We start from the raw sequence: 18,953 nt of genomic DNA on the forward strand, positions 1-18,953 counted from the left end.
AGTGATGGCGGTGTAAATTTGGATCTTGCTCAGGGTCGTCAGTGTTAACGGCCCCTGCGGCGCGTGTGAACGAGCTCTCGATTAACAGATGCGGCGTGATGTCTTTTAAGCGTCATGTTTGTAACAGATTCTTCGGGCCATAACAACGCTGCATAATCCAAGCATTTATGACAGTTTTAAGAACACAACCACACAATGCGGATCTTTCGTGGTTATTTATTTATACATCTTGGAGTCATATTTCAAATATATTTTTCCTCTAAAATAGTTCATTACATGACAGAGAATATACAACATCCAGCACTACAAGTTGCTCTCTCACTTGTGCACCGGTATATCTAAAAACAAACAAACAAATAAAACACATAAACGGAAAAACAGTAACAGAAACTCTCTCTCTGGTCTGAACGCTTTGCATACGGCAGAACAGCCGATCGGATCTGATCGAATCAACGCTCTTCAGCGTGCCTTTCACGGATCTTCGGGTTTGCTCAAGGGATTTTTTTGTATTTTATTAAATGCACAGGTGAATCAATAAAAATCGTTAAATGAGGTTTGAAATGTACAAGTACATTGTACTCCCACGTTCCCATTAATGCCAAAAAAACAAAAATAGCAATCTGCATGGTAGTGTTTCATGCCTTTAACTAGTGCTTTGTTACACTAGGTTATTGTATTATGTTAATTTTTACTGTATTACAGAAGTGGCAGTCATTGAAATGAAACATGAAAATAATAATAACAGTCACAAAATGTCAAAATAATAATAATAATACAAATTGTAAGCTTGATTTCCATATCCTACCACATATCTATTTTTTCCCTAAATAGTTTATAATGAAATGTCCTGGCTGTTTTTTTGAGGTTCACCCCTGTACTCTCAATATTTAAAGTATAACGCAGCAATAGTAGCTAGAAGGGCATGTGGCAGTAAGATCTGGTGAACTTTCAGTGCTTCAAATGGGAATCTACTGACTTTCTTATTGTACTTTCTCTACTGACGTCTAACTCCATTCACAGAGATAATGCTACATGTGTTATTATGCTTAATTAGCCGATCGTATTTAAATCATACTCTTGGATGTGTTATCAGAAGACAATGGTAATAGATGAGTTTGAAAAGACGTCGCTATTTGATTTCCCATTGGTAGCATGACCTTCTCATTGGCCCCCGATCTTCACGTACGAAATACGAATGCCAGATTAAATGTATTGCAACAAGATGAGCTCAACCCTCACGTGTGTGATGAGAGCTTCAGATAGAGGCTACATTCACAAAACAAAACATAAAAATGCAATTAATAAAAATTGTATAACCGTAGCATGAGACTGGAATGCAAGAAAAACACCCAAACCATAGTTTTAAGTGTGAAATATTTCAGTATTCCAAAAGGTCAACCATTTTAGAAAATGTCATTCTTAAAGATGCTTTCAAACTTCGTATGTTCTGTTGTAATCTGTGAATGCAGCCAAGAAAAATGTGAACGTGGAATTTCCAGACGATTTTTACATAACCCTTTCATTTACTATACACTGTATTTTGGCTAATGTTATTAAGCTGATATTACTATGCAATGCTCTTCCATCTCCATTTAACACATCGTGCCATATTTAAATCCATTCCACTGAATTTTGCACATTTACAATGCAAAGAAGGTCGGCCAGTAAGATTTCACATTCTAATTAGATTACATTCACGTTCATTAGCTCATCATCAGGGGTGATGGTGCACTTCCTGTGTTACGTGAGCTTCGACATTTTCGAATTGCATGTTAAAACTTTTCCGTCTTATATTGCACAGCATTTAGATCCCGACTCCAACCGTAGTAATAAAATGCAGACCGGATCCGTTTAAATGAAACAATCGGACACGGTTTGAATACAAAAAACGAAGAATGACACAAACAATCATGGACATGGACGACGGCTTCTGGATAATATCTGGATGTCACCGAAACACACGACAGGGTATCTAAAAGAATACGTAAACGCACGCTATCCTGCCACGTGAAAACGGCGTAACCCTCCACTTATCTCGTCTCCCTTCTTGAGTTAAATCTAATCGTTCGTGTCCTGTAGTAGGTTCTACTAAACGTAGCATGGATTATAAACGATAGCTGGTTATACATGACATGTAGTGAAGGCATTGTGCAAGAGTTCAGAGCGTTTACGGTAACATACAGGAGGAACAGTATTACAGCCGCGGGAGTGTCTTTTACTGTAGGAGAACCTGGACTGGGGTTGAATCATTCCAGGCCCTGTCCCTGTTACCTATGGAATTACCTGAGGAGCGAGTCTATGATAATCTCTTCAACAGCGACAGACGTACGCCACGTTAGGATAAATATGAACTGGTTAAATATGAGCACGAGCGTATAATACAAGCCGGAAAATCATTTTGCGCATTTTATGATTGTAAACAGACTTACCTTAAAGCTCCACTGTGGATGGAACTACCAGTATGAGTAATACTAGAGCAAAGCAATTGAAATATATACTGGATATACGATTGCACCGTAACATCTAAGCATACGCGAATCCGATAAAGGACACTCAAACAGAGGCACAAATGGTTCCTTCTTTTCATCATACGCTCTTATAATTCTGTGCCTGCCCTTACCTTGCACTGATGATAAATGTGATAAAACATACTTCAAAAAGGACCGAACACAGGCGGCCCTTACATGTTTTGACAGTCACATATTGCTACTGAACCGTAACCATGTGCTTAAATGTTATTTTACGTAATGTGACGTATTTTAAAAAGAGTTCCAGGGAAGGTAGCCTACTTTTTTTTTTTTCGTTTACATAAAATCATCCATAACGTATTGCATCTGAATCTTAAACCCATCGGCATCTGTGACTTATGCTGCGTTCCATTCAAAGCCAGACGTGGAACATTCCTACTCGACGTCTCCGACTTTAAGGCGCTCCTCTAAAGTTCGGAAAAGGATGCACGAGAAAATAAAATGGCAATGCTACCGTTTGCTGTCCAGATCTTGATTGTCAACAAAGAAGTCCCTAGCAGCCATATTAGTGGATCAATGATCTAGCATTTGTTCTGCAGGTGGATGATTACCATCTTAGAGGATCGTTTACCTGCAGATGTGTTTGATCATCGTTTAATGCAGGAACTTTGACCTATCGATGTATTTTATTTGCTTAGAAATGTGTGCACTTTACTGGATGCCGCCATCTTACCAAAAGCTGTGGTTTTCAACCTCGAATGGCATTCTATTGCAATTTTCCAAGTAGGAAGCTAGAAAGTCCAACTTTCCGATGCAAATGGAATGCAGCATTATTATACTATGAACATTGCGTCTTATAGATTAACTTGTCACATCAACACTGCTTGTCATCTCAAAACTTCTAAAATAAAATATGTCTGTAGTTTGTCAATGGCAACCCTTAAAGAGCTTGCATGTACATGCGATTTCTCTCTAACACTATGCAAAATGACATTCTTGATCCTTACAGCCAAGAGTGGAGTTTATCTGTCCAGAGGCGTCCATCTTTTGGAGTCTGTGTGCCCGAATCATATCCATTGCAGTTAGAGGTACGGTCCTATTGCTGAGCGAGAACGACCGACCCAGTCAACACTCTCCCGGCAGTTTGACTGAAGCTGAAAGTGATCATTCTCATAAGTCCAGGTGCTTTATGGTTCTCGTAGAGTGAGGGTGAGGTAACTGATGCTCTTCTGGTCCAAAGTTCACATTGTGTCGTTTTTCTGAATCGAATTCCACCCCGTTACGAACTGAACGGCAATGCAGCAGTGGCACGCGGTTTCTGCTAAAGAAAGCCAAAAGACGAGAAGTGTACAGCAAACCCAGACTGACGGTATACCACGTAAAGGAACCAAAATAACTACAAAAAAAAAAAAGATATAAATTTGTGCTTCTTTAGTTTCACATTTTCATAGTCCTAGAAGTTGCAGTTTGCAGTCCGTTTGTCCTTTCTGCAGCTTGATACTTTCCAATATATCATGTACACGTGCAGGTCGTCGGAAACTTCGAGACCACCTGTTTCACTCATCCGCTCCGGCTCAAGTTATTCCTTGCAATCATAGCGTCTTAAGGAAATCACATCTCCATGCACTTGAGTCTGTGGAAAGAGTAGTTCATTTGGGGAAAGGTCATCCTTGTTGCTCTTTCAGCCGTCTGTTCATCCTGTAAGCCCTCCGTCATCTTTGGTAATAATTGACACTTTGGTGTGTCAGATACATACACAGGGGACGACTGAGATGAAGACGTCAAGACACATAGACAGAAATGCAGAAAATCAAACAGACTTATGCTTACATAAAACATAAAAGGCGCCACTTAGCAAACACAAGCTCAACAAGTGACCGCAAAGATGATGAGAAACCAAAGAAAAGGTAGACTTGAGCTAGGGAATGAGAAACAGGAGGAAGTGAAGGAGGCAGTAGCAGGAAGGGTGGTCACGTGTTGGGGCAGTACTTATTGCTGCCGCAGGGGGGGTGTCCTACGCTGGCCGTGTGTGTGCTGAGGGGTATCTGTATCATCTGAGGAGGAATGTCAGACAGATGGTGCAGAGCAGCTGGACGATCTCAGGAAGGAGGTGAAGACTCTGGTGTGTCCCAGACAGAACTGCTGTAAACATAAAGACAAACGCTCTATTACACTCTTTACACAACCACTTATTTATTTTTGTCCATTTGCCAATCGACAGTACGGTGGAAAAGGAACATGAAGGCATTGTGGGAGTGAGTGGGATTCAAAGCTGCATCTCCTACTGTACATGAGCATCACCGCTCCAGAGTAACACTGCTCAGAAGCTGATCTTTGATAGTTCTATTGACCAGGGGCCTCGTTTATAAAGTTTGATCTCATGTTCATATGCGTATGTGCAATTCATAGAATGAACGTGAGAAACAAATCGTGCGTATGAGTCTGTTTCGGATGTGAAATCTATGAATCGCTTGAACTTGCGCGCAAATGAATGGTTTCAGCTGCTTGTAAACGACTCGTAATTAATACCATTAACACATAAAATATCCCTAATCATCATAATTTAGAGCAGCGAGCTGCAAGTACAGCTTCATTTTCAAATACCGCAATACTTCGACGATAAAAAGTGCATTTGTCGGCTCAGACCCTGACATGACTCTAAAGCACTTTTCCTTGTCAAAAACAGTTTTTATAAATATAAGTGCTGTCGTGGATTTAAGTGTACACACACTCTATGATCAAATCTGAGAATATGCACATTTTATTAATGAGGCTCTAGAACTATATACATTCCTTTAAATATTCAAAGTATATACATTTCTATCAGTCCAAGCATTTCCTGGGATACAAAACCATAACCTTAGGTTTGAGCTATGAGAATGCTTTGCGTACATATGAAAACCAATCGTTGTTTTATTTAGGGAAACATTGAAATGGAAATTCTGGACCGAAACTAGAAATGCTTTATTTCATTAATTATTATAATATAATCTACTAAGAATTAAAAATTTAACTCAATGATTTTAATGACACTAAATTAAAAAAAAACTAACTCAAGTCAATAAAATAAACACACTTTTAATGGTGATAACACAATAAAACCTGGACAGAATTTATATTAATATTGATAACACTTTACAATAACATTCATTGTTTAACTGCTTAATTAACATGAACTTTAACATTTGCTAATGGATTCTTAAATGAACATTCATAGAGCAGAATACTGATTGGAGCATCAAAACATGGAGTGATGAGGAGAGTGAAAACTGCACGCTGAACACTGCCATATATATTAATATAATAATTTCAGCCTTTTTTTTTTCTTCCAGCCAAAAATCTAAAATTTTTAATCAATAATTTTTGGTGGCAGAAAATTCAGTGCATCCCTACTTTTATTATATATAAATATTATATGCGGGATTAAGTACTACAACTAATACTGCCTGAAAAAAAGTACAAAACTTGGCCTTTCTTTTAGGGGTACAACAGCTTGTCAATGAGGCAGTGGTTCATAGTTCATAATCTTATAAGACAGTATACCCAAAACATTATTTATTTTGTTGAACGCAAAAGAAGATATTGTGAAGAAAGCTAATATCCAAATATCCTGATGGTAGCACTTGACTTCTATAGGAATTTTTATCCAAACTACGGGAGGCCTCCAATTGTTTGGATATTAGCATTCTTATGTGCTACATTTTTCTTATAATCTTATACAGATTTAGAACAACAAAAAGGTGCATAAATGCGGATTGAATTTTCATCTTTGAGTGAACTATCCTTTTAAGGTATGGCTGTCCAAACTGTTCTGGAGGGCAGAGTTTATCTCCAACTTGCCTGCATGGAAGTTTCTAACATGCCTAGTAAGAGCTTGATTTCCTGTTCGGGTGCTTAATTAGGGTTGGAGCTAAACTCTGAAAGAAACTTATGTGTAGAATATTAGTATCGCAGAGTACTGTATGTACTCTTAAAACACAACTGTCCAGGGCTGGACAGCCCTGTTGTAAGAGTACATACAGTACTCTGCGATACTAATATTCTTTAACCAGATTCCACATTATCTCTGACAGCGAATGTGACCTATGGCTTGCATTTTATACAAACGAAAGCTGCACATGCTGAGAAGTGACTGCTTTAAGGCCTAAAGCCTGCAAATCTAATTCAAAGCGTCTAAAATGGGGCAATTTACCTCAATATGTAATTCATAAAAATGCTCTTGTAAAGAAAAACATCCTTAACCTTAACTACACAATAACTACAGGGTCAGACCCCTTTCGAAAGGGAACTCGGGATGCTGTCGTAAATGGTTTCGTGCTCCTGTCGAGTTTTTGGCAGAAAAGAAGCTTGATACACTGAAATAATGGATCGGAAGGATGGGGTTACAGCGGCTTGCAACATCGTATGACTGATCCGGAGGCCGCAAGCGGTAATATCTATGAGCTACGGAAGATGGATGACCCGTGAGAGGACAATTACAAGTCATTATGCCTCAGAGGTAACGTTGAGTAATATCTTTCGGCACAGCTCACAGGAAATGGCCTCAGATTGTCATGAGGGCTGGACCAAACACGATTGCAGTGTTGTTTGAGAACAGGCTCCAATCATAACACATACACATGCGCATTTAATTATGCATACAAGCTGCCAACAAAATGGGTTTAATAAATAAAGAGCAGGTATTGTATTTAAAAAATCGATATGAATTTATATCAAGGATTCCTCTGGGTAGCAGGAAATCAATAAATTCATAATAAAGCTTTTTATTCTTCCTTTTCAATAAAGAACAAGATCGTGTGAGCCGTGACATCTCTCTCAAGGACTTTTGAAGGAGGCGGGTAATTTTGAGAGTGGATGCACAGACGTGTGGACAGGCTGCATAAAAAAAGTCTTAATATTATAACCTATAATCAGAGAGAGAGTCAAATTAGTTATTAAAGCGTCACAAGTTTGGCATCATTTTTAATGTGTGTGTGTTGTGGCGTTTTCAGATTTCTAATTCTGATTCAACAGGTCACCTTTATTTCAAATCACGCATGCTTCTTCCCTCTCATTCTTCCCGCTCCGCCTTTCCACCCTACAGCCAAATCCCAGTCATGGTGAGATTTATGGGGACACAGTAACACATGGGACGTCAGAGCCAATCATCATTCATCTCTAAAGGAGGAACAGCTCACGGTTGAGCTCCCATGGGCAGCACCCCGAGCAGAACAGGCCAGAGGAGAGCAGAGGAGAGCAGGGTCATTCTGGCTATGCAGTACATTTTCATGTGATAAAAATCATATTCTCTTTTTCTAGTTGCCGGCAATTTAATTAAGAACTATTCTAACAGTATATTTTCTTGAGAATATTGTTTTACTGTTAGAAGTCCTGAGTAAGCAATATCACTTTCCATCCAGTTAGTAAAATCCCTTAATGAACATAAACAGGAGTATCCCTTAAAGGGATATTACACACCAAAAATGAAAATTTAGTCATTAATTACTTACCCCTTTGTCGCTTCAAACATAATAAAAGATATTTTGGATGAAAACCAAGAAGCTTGTCCTATTCACTGCCAATTAATGAACACTGTCAAGGTCCAGAAAAGTATGAAAGACATCTTCATAATACTCCATTTCCCATCAGTGTCACAGCTAACACAAAAAAGCGTTTACTATGTCCGTCCAGCGGATTCTCAAAAATGGCGCTACAGTGATTCTACGGTGTTGAAGTCGTTATTTTTGTTTTCTTTTCATACAAAAATAATCTCGTAGCTTGGACTATTCTGACAATGTTTTTCATACTTTGCAGTCAACGGGACAGTCGCAAGCCTCCTGGTTTTCATCCTAAATATCTTCAATTGCATCCCAAAGACAAACTAAGCTTTTACGGGTTTGGAACAGGAACGTCATCATACAGGAAGTGACATTATTTTGGAGGAAAAACCAGCATTAGCGTCACTAAAGCATTTCAATGAATGTCAGAGTTTAAACAAGTTTTTTGTTTTTAAATATCTTAAAAAACCACAGACTGTATATCAGGCATTTTACTGAAATATCAGTTTAAAAATAGCACTCACTTTAATAATAAGTGGATATAGTTCTGTATAATATAGTTATAAGTTACGTTGTATTAAGTTATATATAGTTATAAATTACGACTGAACCAGCAATGCTCAAATGTGAACAAAAATAAGTGATCCCTGCAGCTCTCTATTAAAAATTGTATTATTTATGATGTTTTGTGGATCTAGTTGGTTTAAAATAGTCCACCCTTCCTGATAAAATCATTGAAATTGGTAAGATTATTTCAAAATCAAGATTTTTTATAATTATTATTATTTCCACTTTACTCCCATCTTTTAGGCATCCTTCCTGTTAATCGAGTAAATACCCAACCTGTTGAAAGTTTTTAACCTTAACCAGAACAGACTTCTGAAAGTCTGTTAAACCCACAGAGTTCCAAATGTACTACATAACAGGAAAGACCCTGAAAAACATCAAAGAATCAAAGAGCAGAGGAATTTCATTGATGAATGCACATATCCTCTATAGCAAAGCCTCATGGGTCAGAGACAGAGCCTGCAAGCTAACAGCGCACACTCGCATACACGCAGCTTTTTTATCCGAACAAACAACAGCTATCAGCAATCCGTGCGGCAGAGAGCTGGAATATTCTCTCTGTGAGGGAGCTTTCACAATGATTGATCTTAATCATTAATTTGGCTCTTTTGTTCTGCCCTGCGGTGCGCCGCACGCAGCTCACGTTACACTTTCCTGTGTGTAAGCACAGCTCAGCACCTGTGGGCGGCATGAACAGGTTTTACTGTGTGGGCTGTGTGTGTGTGTGTGTGTGTGTGTGTGATATAACACCAGTGTTAATACCGACCCAGGTACAGAGGAGAGAGCAGAGTTGCACTCCTCCAGAGACTAATGTATAAGCTTACATTAAAACTTGAAATAATAATGGATTTTATTTCTTTTTTTTTTTTTTACTTTTCACTTTACCGTGACGGCTTCCTGAGGTGTTTAACAATTTAAAATCGAAAATAATTTCATGCTGGAGCGGTAGGGGCTAGGTGGATTGGTATATGAGAATGTCTGTACGTGTTACTGTCAGAAGAAACTAATGCCTAGCGGGCAGCGCGCATGCTTTGGCACGTCGCAGTGGTGCCTGTATCCGGGAGAATCTGTTTCGGGTCATTTTCCAATTTGGGAGATCGTTTTTTTTTGTTTTGTTTTGTTTGCCGGCGAAGGAAAGAATAAAAAATGCAGCTTGCTTTAAAAAAGTGGGCTGAACCGTTTTATAGACCGTGGTGCCAATGCCTGCTTACATGCCTTTAAGCAAATGAGCTGAGGTGTTGTTACATTAATATTCATGGTGACGATGTGTTTCCTAGACTTTTAGATTGGGTTTCTACTCTCCTGAATGTCGACACCCCTTTTAAGGTAAAAATATCATTTAAAGAATGCTAATAAATAGGAACGACACGGTTTGTTCATTATGTGGCGTAAGCGTCAACAGCTGGTGTATCGTTTTAATTAAAAGAAAAGAAAAAATTAATTTGCCAAATCCTAGTTGTTTATTAAAATATGACACTGTATGATAGGTGACTCAAAGAACCGAGATGTGGCTCGGAAATCTAAAACCACCTGTCGCATTAAGCAGTTGGACTGAAAAGTAAACCTAATTAGATAGAACTCCTCGGAATGTTTATGATAGTAATTTAAGATAATTTAGTGAACTCTGTAATTCATTAATTCATTCAGAATTAGAAAGATGAAATGTGTTTAGACATTTTTTCTGCAATATATAAAGCCTATTTACAGTTGCTTATTAGCGTATTAGCCATTTATTAGTGCTCATTAAGCACATATTAATGCCTTATTCTACATAACCTTATACTAAATCCCTAATCCTACGCGCAAATTAAGCAGCAAATTAAGAATTTATTGAGGGAAAATCGTAGTTCGCGCATACAAAAAAATTACTTATTTTTAAACAAACAGCTTATATATCTTCCTCTTTGATGTGAAATATGGCCAGGACATGTTCGTAACAGGTTTCACAGCGTAAGAATAAGGGTTCTGCCATTTTTAATATTCAGAGAAAAAAGGTCAATACTTCAATCTATCAAAAATCACTATGCCCTGAAAATGTGACGATGATTCAGGATTTAAGAAAGATTCTAGAAAAGCCTGTGTGACAACAAGCACTGGGTGGTCATTTCTAAGGACCGTTACTGGTGTACACTTCATAGCTGTAATACTACTAAACGTTCTTGCTCTGATCTAAATGTTTCTTTGATAAAATGAGAATTTTTCTGGATCTGTCTCATGCCAAGAGTATCCGTGAACACTCTATGGCCATATGAACAGTGTTTTACATTCGTCTTTTATATCAATTATTAACTGTATTTAATCATCTAGTCATATTCATATTTTCTTATTTGCTCAAATACTCTTGATATTAATTTTTACTTTACATTTATATTGATGTTTTACATATATATTGGTTCCGTCTTGCCACAGGTCTCTGTAGATGTAATAAGCACAATGCTGTGTAAAGGGTAATGTTGAAGTTTCATTATTTTTCTGGTACCAGGGAGAGCTTCTCACTGCTGGTGTCTGTATTATCTTCAAGGTTGGCTGATAAGGAGCTGCTGCCATGGACACTGAATGTGTTTTGATGTTGTATGCTTTGGAACATCTCAGATGACGCTTGAGGTGGCTGTAAGATTTCTTCCCTAGGAGCGCTCAAGTTAAAGAAATCTGTGTCTGACGAGTTTCAATTGAACTTTTTCCACCAATATGAATGTCTAGGTGTGACACCTATTTGACAAAAGCAAAAGAAAAATAAATTAATACTTCTGATTTTAAACAGCACTACCGTTTTCACCATTGTTATTGAGCGTTTATAAATTGTTATCAATTGTTATTAAAGCATTATATATCATTTTCCGATATTATTGAGCAGCAAATCAGGTCACCTAGAGTTATGATGCTGAAATTTTACTTTGTATAATTTTAAAGTATATTCATATGCAAAACTAATGTAATATGCCTTGTTACGCTTTGATGAAATTCAGCAACTTCTTTTTTTTTAAATTAGTAGTGTATGCCCTTTTAAAGTAAATTATTGATAATGTGATTGATTTGGTTAACCATTACTTATATTTAATTAATTATATATTACTATATACATATTTTGAATTATATTACATACGCGACTAAAGTATATTTTCCTGCATTGCAGTGATGATAATTTATCAATTCATCTGGTGGGTTTTGAGGGGGATGGCGTTCTGGACAGCTGCCCTGTCTCTCTCTCTCAGAGCGTCTGGCGCTGGGCCTTTTCCTGTCTGTGTGTATGCATTCACACCCATCATGTGCCAAGATCAGCATTCAGGAGGAGACCCGAGGCCTGCCGCACCATCAGAGGGCTGCACGAGGTGAGAAGAAGCCAGAGCTGGCAGAGCTGGGCCCCGGGCCCGGGCCCCTGCAGCCCACTACAGCTGCCTCCACCATCAGCAACACCTTACCTACTGACAGCTCATCTCTAAAACCTTCCTGTTGTAAAAAATTCAACTCTGTCATCATTTACTCATCCTCGTGCCGTTTGATATTCTGTCTGTATTATTAAAAGCTCTAAGAAGAACAAAAAGCAGCGTAAAACATCAGAGAAAGACTTGACTTACGCGTCTGTCTTCATGATAGCTATGTGTGAGATGCAGATTTAAATCTCATTATTAATGCATACATTTAAAAAAAAAAAAATCTATAAAAACTTTGCCGAAAACTCTTATGTGCTCTTCTGCATGCTTCTGCTGTCTCATTTGGTTCTATTTTGAAACCTTTTACTGTTTTAAAAATTTAGATTTTAACATTTGATTTTGTAAATAATCCCACCTTCACGTCTTTTGCAGATTAATCTCCATAAAGTGGGGCTGTCCTCTACTAAGTATTTTTCTGGTTGACCAGTAGTCGATCATTTCATGCATTAGTCCATTAATCTCACGATTAAAAGCATTCAAATCGTTATTATGAGCCCAATAAGCGCCCAAGTGCACACGTGAAGCTTGCCACAGCACACCATTAGAAGCCATGATTATGAATGTGTCGGTGAAAACCAGTAACGGACTCGTCATCTCTTCAAAAATGTTTCGTATGTATTACACAACCTGATAATATTTGTTTTCAATTTGATTTGAAAGTATATCTTTCGCTCTCTATAGATCTCTATAGATATAGCTCACTTTCACAGACGAAGACGGCGGAAAGCACATCCTGTTTGTTCGTTATTTCGCAAAAGATTAGATTTTTAGAGTGCGTGCAAATAAACATAGCATTTACAGATTAGATGGAGGCATTACTCTTATTTGTTTGACTAAAAATGAGCATTATGTTAAGCGCAAGAGAGCGCGGCACCTCCTCTATCTGTCTTCACGCTCCACACAGACGCTTCAACGGCGCACATTTCTCTGGGTTAACATTAGATTAAACGAGATGAGTCTTATTTGAGGTCGATGAATGATAGGCGAGCATTGGATGCACTTGATGTATACTAGACTGGTATGAGACTGTATGAGTAGACTATTAGGGGGCAGCCCTATCATGAAGTGAACATAAACTTATATCATTAGTAATATTTCATAATAAACATTTACTGGACTGAATGAACTTGGCTTTAACTTGATTAGCCATGCATAATAATAAAAAAAAGAATCATGTTAAAATGTATGAAATATGAAACATATTTTTGAGAAGCACTTATTTGTCCATCTCTAAATTGCTAAAATGTTTTGCCTCGATATTAAAAACTACAGAGCTTTGATTTAAATATATTTTACTAAGAGGCACATTATTGTGAGATATAGAGTTTTACAGTATACATTTTATGTAAGTATATCAGCTGTGTTGTTATAACGATCCCATAGACTTACATTACATATATTTTGACAAATATCAGCAATTTCAGCTACGTTTGGGCTTCTGAGTTTTCACATTTTGACTAAAGATTCAATAGACTGCTACACTGAATAAAATAAGAAAGAAGATCCAGACTATTATTTCATGTGCTAGGTTTTTACGGCTAACTGCCGCTGAAGCGTGAATGCATCGTTCAGAACTGTTTTGTGAACTGAATCAACCAAATCGCTGAAAAGAACCAACTCAAAAGAACAGTTCGAAAAATCTGCCAGCGCTTTTTTCATGAACGTATACCAAGAAGAGCCAGAGTGCATGTCAAGATTTGTAAGACTTCAGTCTTTGCATTGCATCGATTACTTATATGATACATTTAAGGTACTTTCAAAAGTTCTCCACTTGTGTTCAACCCAAGAAAGTAAGCCTTGGAACAACATAAGGATGATTAAATGAGATTGGTTTAAGGTCAGTTCTCAGTAATGTTTCATCACTCACAGGCTTTTGTCTTTTCCTTTGCCCAAAAAAAAAAAAAAAAACTCCGATCTGTATGCTTTTATACGCTGACTGGTAATGTGGCTTTTAGTCACTCAGTCATCTGCATGAAGGGCTATAATGAAGTTCATTACTGAAGGATCAAGGCTGAGAGGGGTTTTGTGCTGTAGAAGTGTCACTGATGGTACAGACCTGTTTTGTCCACGCTATCCTTTTGTTTGCATTTCCCCTTGGTAACAGAAACGTCATCGATAGCGATGTCTCCCTCAAAGCCGTTTCCACGGATACCTTCGAACACCACCTGACAGAGAAAAACGTGAGTTAGACGACCGTCACGTCCGTGACACGTTTGCTTTAAAAAAAATTTGCGCTAGTCCATTACAACAGACGCTTTTCTTTCATTCCCATAAAACACGCGCACACAAAAAATTGACTGAAACATTTCATTTTTGTTTGGGATGAGCACAAACTCAAACATCAACACCAATAACAGTGAGAAAGCTCCCTAAGAACTGACTGACTTTAAAATTTATGAGCGTGAATTTAAATTGAATTGGCCGCATCCCACAGGAAGTTGAATCACTCAATGCCAGGAACAGGAATTATCAATTGTGATTCCGGCAGAAAATCATTTCAACATTTATTTATTCATATTATCTAACATTTATTATTATTTTTACCGACAATTAAACCTCTTTTTTTTGCACTACGGCGGCACGTTAAAATAACACAGTACTATATCAAACATTTGTACAGTAAGCTAGGAAAATTATTATCCTATTAGCCTATAAAGTCATAATAATACGGTTCCTCCCACATTCTTGACTGGTATTTATTTTCTCTCCATGTAAGCTGCGTTTGACTGACAGCTTAATTACAGCAGCTCTGAAGCTCACTGCAGAGACCTAATCAGATCCATGTCAGAGTTACGTTCAGTCTAACCGGAGTTTACAGAATTACCCCCTCCCCAGACAAACACACACACACACACACACACACACACACACACCTCTAAACCCCAGCCGGCGGACTAACGCACAAGTAATTGAAATGTATAAATGAGCAAAAGTGAACAGAGCGATTCAATACATTTAATCCACCCACAGCCCCTTAAAACAGATCTAAAGCAATTCACACTTTCTCAAACTTCGCAGAATGGCTTTTTATTTTAGCTTTAAGGTCAGAAGAACTTTTACGTAACATTTTGCATGGCAGAGCTCTTATGGGCACAGGATAGAGTATGGAGGCCAGGGCTATTATTGCAAACTAAAATGTGTTTTGTTGTTGTTACTATTATTAAAATAGAACAGATTTTACATAAAAAGCTAAAAAAATAACAAAATAAATGCATTTTTAAAAAAAAAAAAAAAGTAAATTATATAAACAACAATAATAAAATAACACAGGTGCACCCTTAATGCTTTATTTTATGGTATTTTACACTGTGACTTTCTCCCTAAAAGTCCAATAACAAAGTAAATCGCATTGTGGTGGCTTTTAAGTTCACTGATCTAATAAATATACATTCAGAACTAAAGCTACAAAGCAGCCAGTGTTCTCCTAAGGTACAAAACCTTCATATTTACCTCTAAATGGAACGTATTATTACATTAAAGGTACATATCAGTACTTTAAAACTACATATTAGCACAATTAGTACATGAATTCAGGCTGATTGGAACACTTTTTTCCCAGCCATTTCAATGGCAAAAAGTGTCCCAATCAACCTGGATTCACCCCTGCCTTTTTAAAAGACTACTGAGTGTGTATGATTATTTCAACAAGATTTGAAGCAGAGGCGGCATGCCTGTTTTTATTCAGCTGAAAAATGACATTTTCCAACATTGTTCACACTTGACCGGGTGAAGATAGCATGCATTGCTAAGTGCGCACACACACACTTGACCCGTGCGCTTTTATACTGTATGAACACAACGTACACGCAGACACGCACACCTGGAGCATTACCCCGAAGGCGCGCAAATGAACGAGCGACTCTGAATAAATAACAGAGGCTGAGCGGGATCAAGGGATGGGGGCAGATGGGTAATTTGATTTGTCTTGTGTGTGTAAAACAGTCTCTCTGACTGTGCTAATTGGCTTGCGGGGCCACAGTGGACGCAGGGTGACGCGACATCATTAGGGCAATGTCAAGCAGAGCTCCACAAGCGTATCCGCTCACCTGAATATATATTCACGCATTACAAACCCAGATTCTGGACGCATTTAACTCGCGGTACACTTCCAGAATTACAAGGTCACTGTATGCATAAAAACACGCTCAAAGGGCAAACGCAAACATGCAAAACATGCACAAAGAGATCTCTCCGTAGTCTGTTGTAGCAGTAATTGGTAGGTGAGGCGATGTGTGTTTTCTCTCTGTTCGTTAATGCAAATGGCTTCCTCTAACGGGCAGAGCACAGTTGACTTTAGTGGGTTGAGCTCATTAAGAGTATGACAGACCGTTCACCTCTCGCGCACGAGCTCGGATGCCAGCGGAGACAGAAAGAAACAATTATGCGCGGCGTCTGAGAGGCGTAGGCATGCAGACGCCTCTCCAAGCTCCATGTTCATTAGATTGGGTGAGATAGAGAGCAAGCGAGGGAGCGGGGGAGAGCTGGAGCGGAACTTAAAGAAACAGTTCAACCAAATTTTGCCGCTCTAGCTTTTTTGCGGAAGGCGGAAGTCACACAGAATACCGCCGCTGCTCTTTTCCACACAAAGACAAAACACGGCAAGCAGAGGCCGTCGCAGAAGGCCAAGGAAATCGACAACATGACTTTCGCTTATGATTTTGGTTTATTTACCACGTGAGACTATTGTATATATATCTTTTTTTCTAAGCAGATTTATGTAAATTTATCCAAAGCGATTCGCAAACAAGAAGCCCCTAAAAAAAATTAAAAATAATATTAAGTAAAAACCTTAGACCGCTCAGAGAAATACATGCTTTTAGTGTTCAGTAGTTTGGAGTAATTAAAATTTTCCAAAGTGAAAATAAAGACTGCTATGATTTCATATTTCAAATAAATGCTGTTCGTTTGATCATTGTGTATTTAAAGTTCTCCAAAAATACAGAGAATGATAAGAACTACCAACGCTCTCAATAACTACTAACATTATCAACACTGATAATTATAAGAAATGGTTATTTATTTATTTTCTTTGTAAAACACGTCAACATGATTTGCACTGATTTCTAAGAAAAACAATGTGATACTGAAAAAACTGGAGGAATGAAGCTGAAAATTTGGCTGTCAAAATCTGCTGAAATATAAAATAGCTATTATTAACCATAAAATAAAGTGTATTTTTACATTTGTGCTGCATACATACATACATATATATATATATGTGTGTGTGTGTGTGTGTGTGTGTGTGTGTGTGTGTGTGTGTGTGTGCGCGTGTGTAGCCTTGGTAGGCATAAGTTTTGTTTCTAAATAATGTTTCGAAAAAACATTTCTAAATCATAATCATAATTATTCCAAATATCTGACCAGCAGTTTAATATTGGTGACAGACACAAAGAGATTTTTCCATATTATAATTGACTTTGACAAGATTTAAATTCATTCTTGACTTTGACTTCAAGTCTGAGCACAGTTTGAGACACATAAAATCTCTTTTTCTCCATTTAATTTCACCGCTGTCAAAGAGAAACAATTACAAATATATAAGATACGTGCTCCACTGAAGGCGGAAGCGAGAGTTCCAGAACGCTTGGTGTAACGGAGACTCAGAGTCGGGTGAATTTCATCAAGAGCTCACTATGAAGAGCGGTGCTAGCAGAGAGGCGAGAGGTGAGAGTGATGGGACATTTCCAGCACACAGAGAGGAGAGGTTAATGGATAACAAACACGACAAAGAGCTGAGAGCATCGGCAGAGAAACCAGCGAGCGATAAAGAGGATAAAGAGAAAAGAGGAGATGATGAGGAAAGCGCTTAAAGGGCTGTGTGAAAATGGATCAGCGCTCGCAGAGTGGACGCTTTTCTCTGCTCTTCTCTCAATCTTTTCAGAAAATCATAATTAAGCAAAGCTAATTACCAGCCCCCCCCCCTCGCTCCCTGAACTCTTCCTTTGTAAAGCTCCTGCGCTTTTGTCATCATCTTGTTTCCCAGCTGGCATCTTTCACACGACTTTACAAAACGCTTTCTGCCTACGGTGACCTTTTCCATTAAGATACGGAAAAAGGACTTTAGAGATGCGCGAGATAAACTGTAGACCTTAGACTAGATTTTGACATTTTCTGTAGCGCTGGGTGGCTGTGCAAAACATGCCACCGAAATCGTTGAGGGTGGATTTGAGTGCATTGATAATTCTGCAGCTAGGGGTTCCTGCTCTTCCAAGAAACCACCTGCAAATATTTAAGATATTGCGATCTCTAGATATATGAAGACACCACCTTTAAAGTACAATACGTATAGAAATGAATGCTGTTAAGTAAGGGACTTAAGTAAGTGAAGACATTTATAATGTTACAAAAGATAATACTGTTCTCTTAAAGAATTCTGCAAAAAAGATCAATTAAAAAAAAAATGCTCATAATAATAAATTATAAAAATATATATATTATTATTTTTAAATTATTTAATAAGAAATTATTCTTATTAAATCAGCATATTAGAAAGGTTTGTGAAGCTTCGTGATGAAAATTCAGCTTTGCATCACAGCAAATAAATAGCATTTTTAAATGGAATTATTAATATCATTATTTTGATCAAATAAATGCAGCATAAGAAACATTCAAAAACCACCTAGATTAAAAAGCATCGGTTGTGTCAACGTTTAATGAAGTTTTTCATGTCACGTCAACACAAACGTTTTAGTCATTAGAGTTCGTAGTTTATCATTTAAACGAAATGCAGGCAATGTTGACGCCGGAATCCTTAACTGGCATAAGTGGAGTTAAAGGGAGAAAAATAAAATAAAATTCTACTAAACTGCAGGATATAAAGTTTAAAAAGCATTTATAAACTGTATTCTACTGAGGCTGTAGTAGTAAGCGTTTATAGCTGTGTTAAACAGCCCAATACCAGGCAGGTGGCATTTAAGAGCTCTATAAAAGAGAACAGCTATGCTGGGCCT

At 37.8% G+C, this 18,953-nt stretch overlaps 1 protein-coding gene across 1 annotated transcript in view; it reads right to left on the bottom strand.

Moving 5' to 3' along the window:
• Positions 1 to 200: 200 nt before the first annotated feature.
• LOC122356833 (MAM domain-containing glycosylphosphatidylinositol anchor protein 1) overlaps positions 201 to 18,953 on the bottom strand; it is a 152,917-nt gene continuing 134,164 nt past the window's right edge. Inside the window, exons 17-18 of the mRNA XM_043255906.1 lie at positions 14,060 to 14,168; positions 201 to 4,610 (exon numbers count right to left, since the gene is read on the bottom strand). Coding sequence (XP_043111841.1) covers positions 4,519 to 4,610; positions 14,060 to 14,168 — 201 coding nt within the window. The 3' untranslated portion in view covers positions 201 to 4,518. The remainder of the gene's footprint in view (positions 4,611 to 14,059; positions 14,169 to 18,953) is intronic.

The sequence above is a fragment of the Puntigrus tetrazona genome, chromosome 13 (assembly GCF_018831695.1).
Source record: "Puntigrus tetrazona isolate hp1 chromosome 13, ASM1883169v1, whole genome shotgun sequence".
NCBI classification, from domain to species: domain Eukaryota; kingdom Metazoa; phylum Chordata; class Actinopteri; order Cypriniformes; family Cyprinidae; genus Puntigrus; species Puntigrus tetrazona.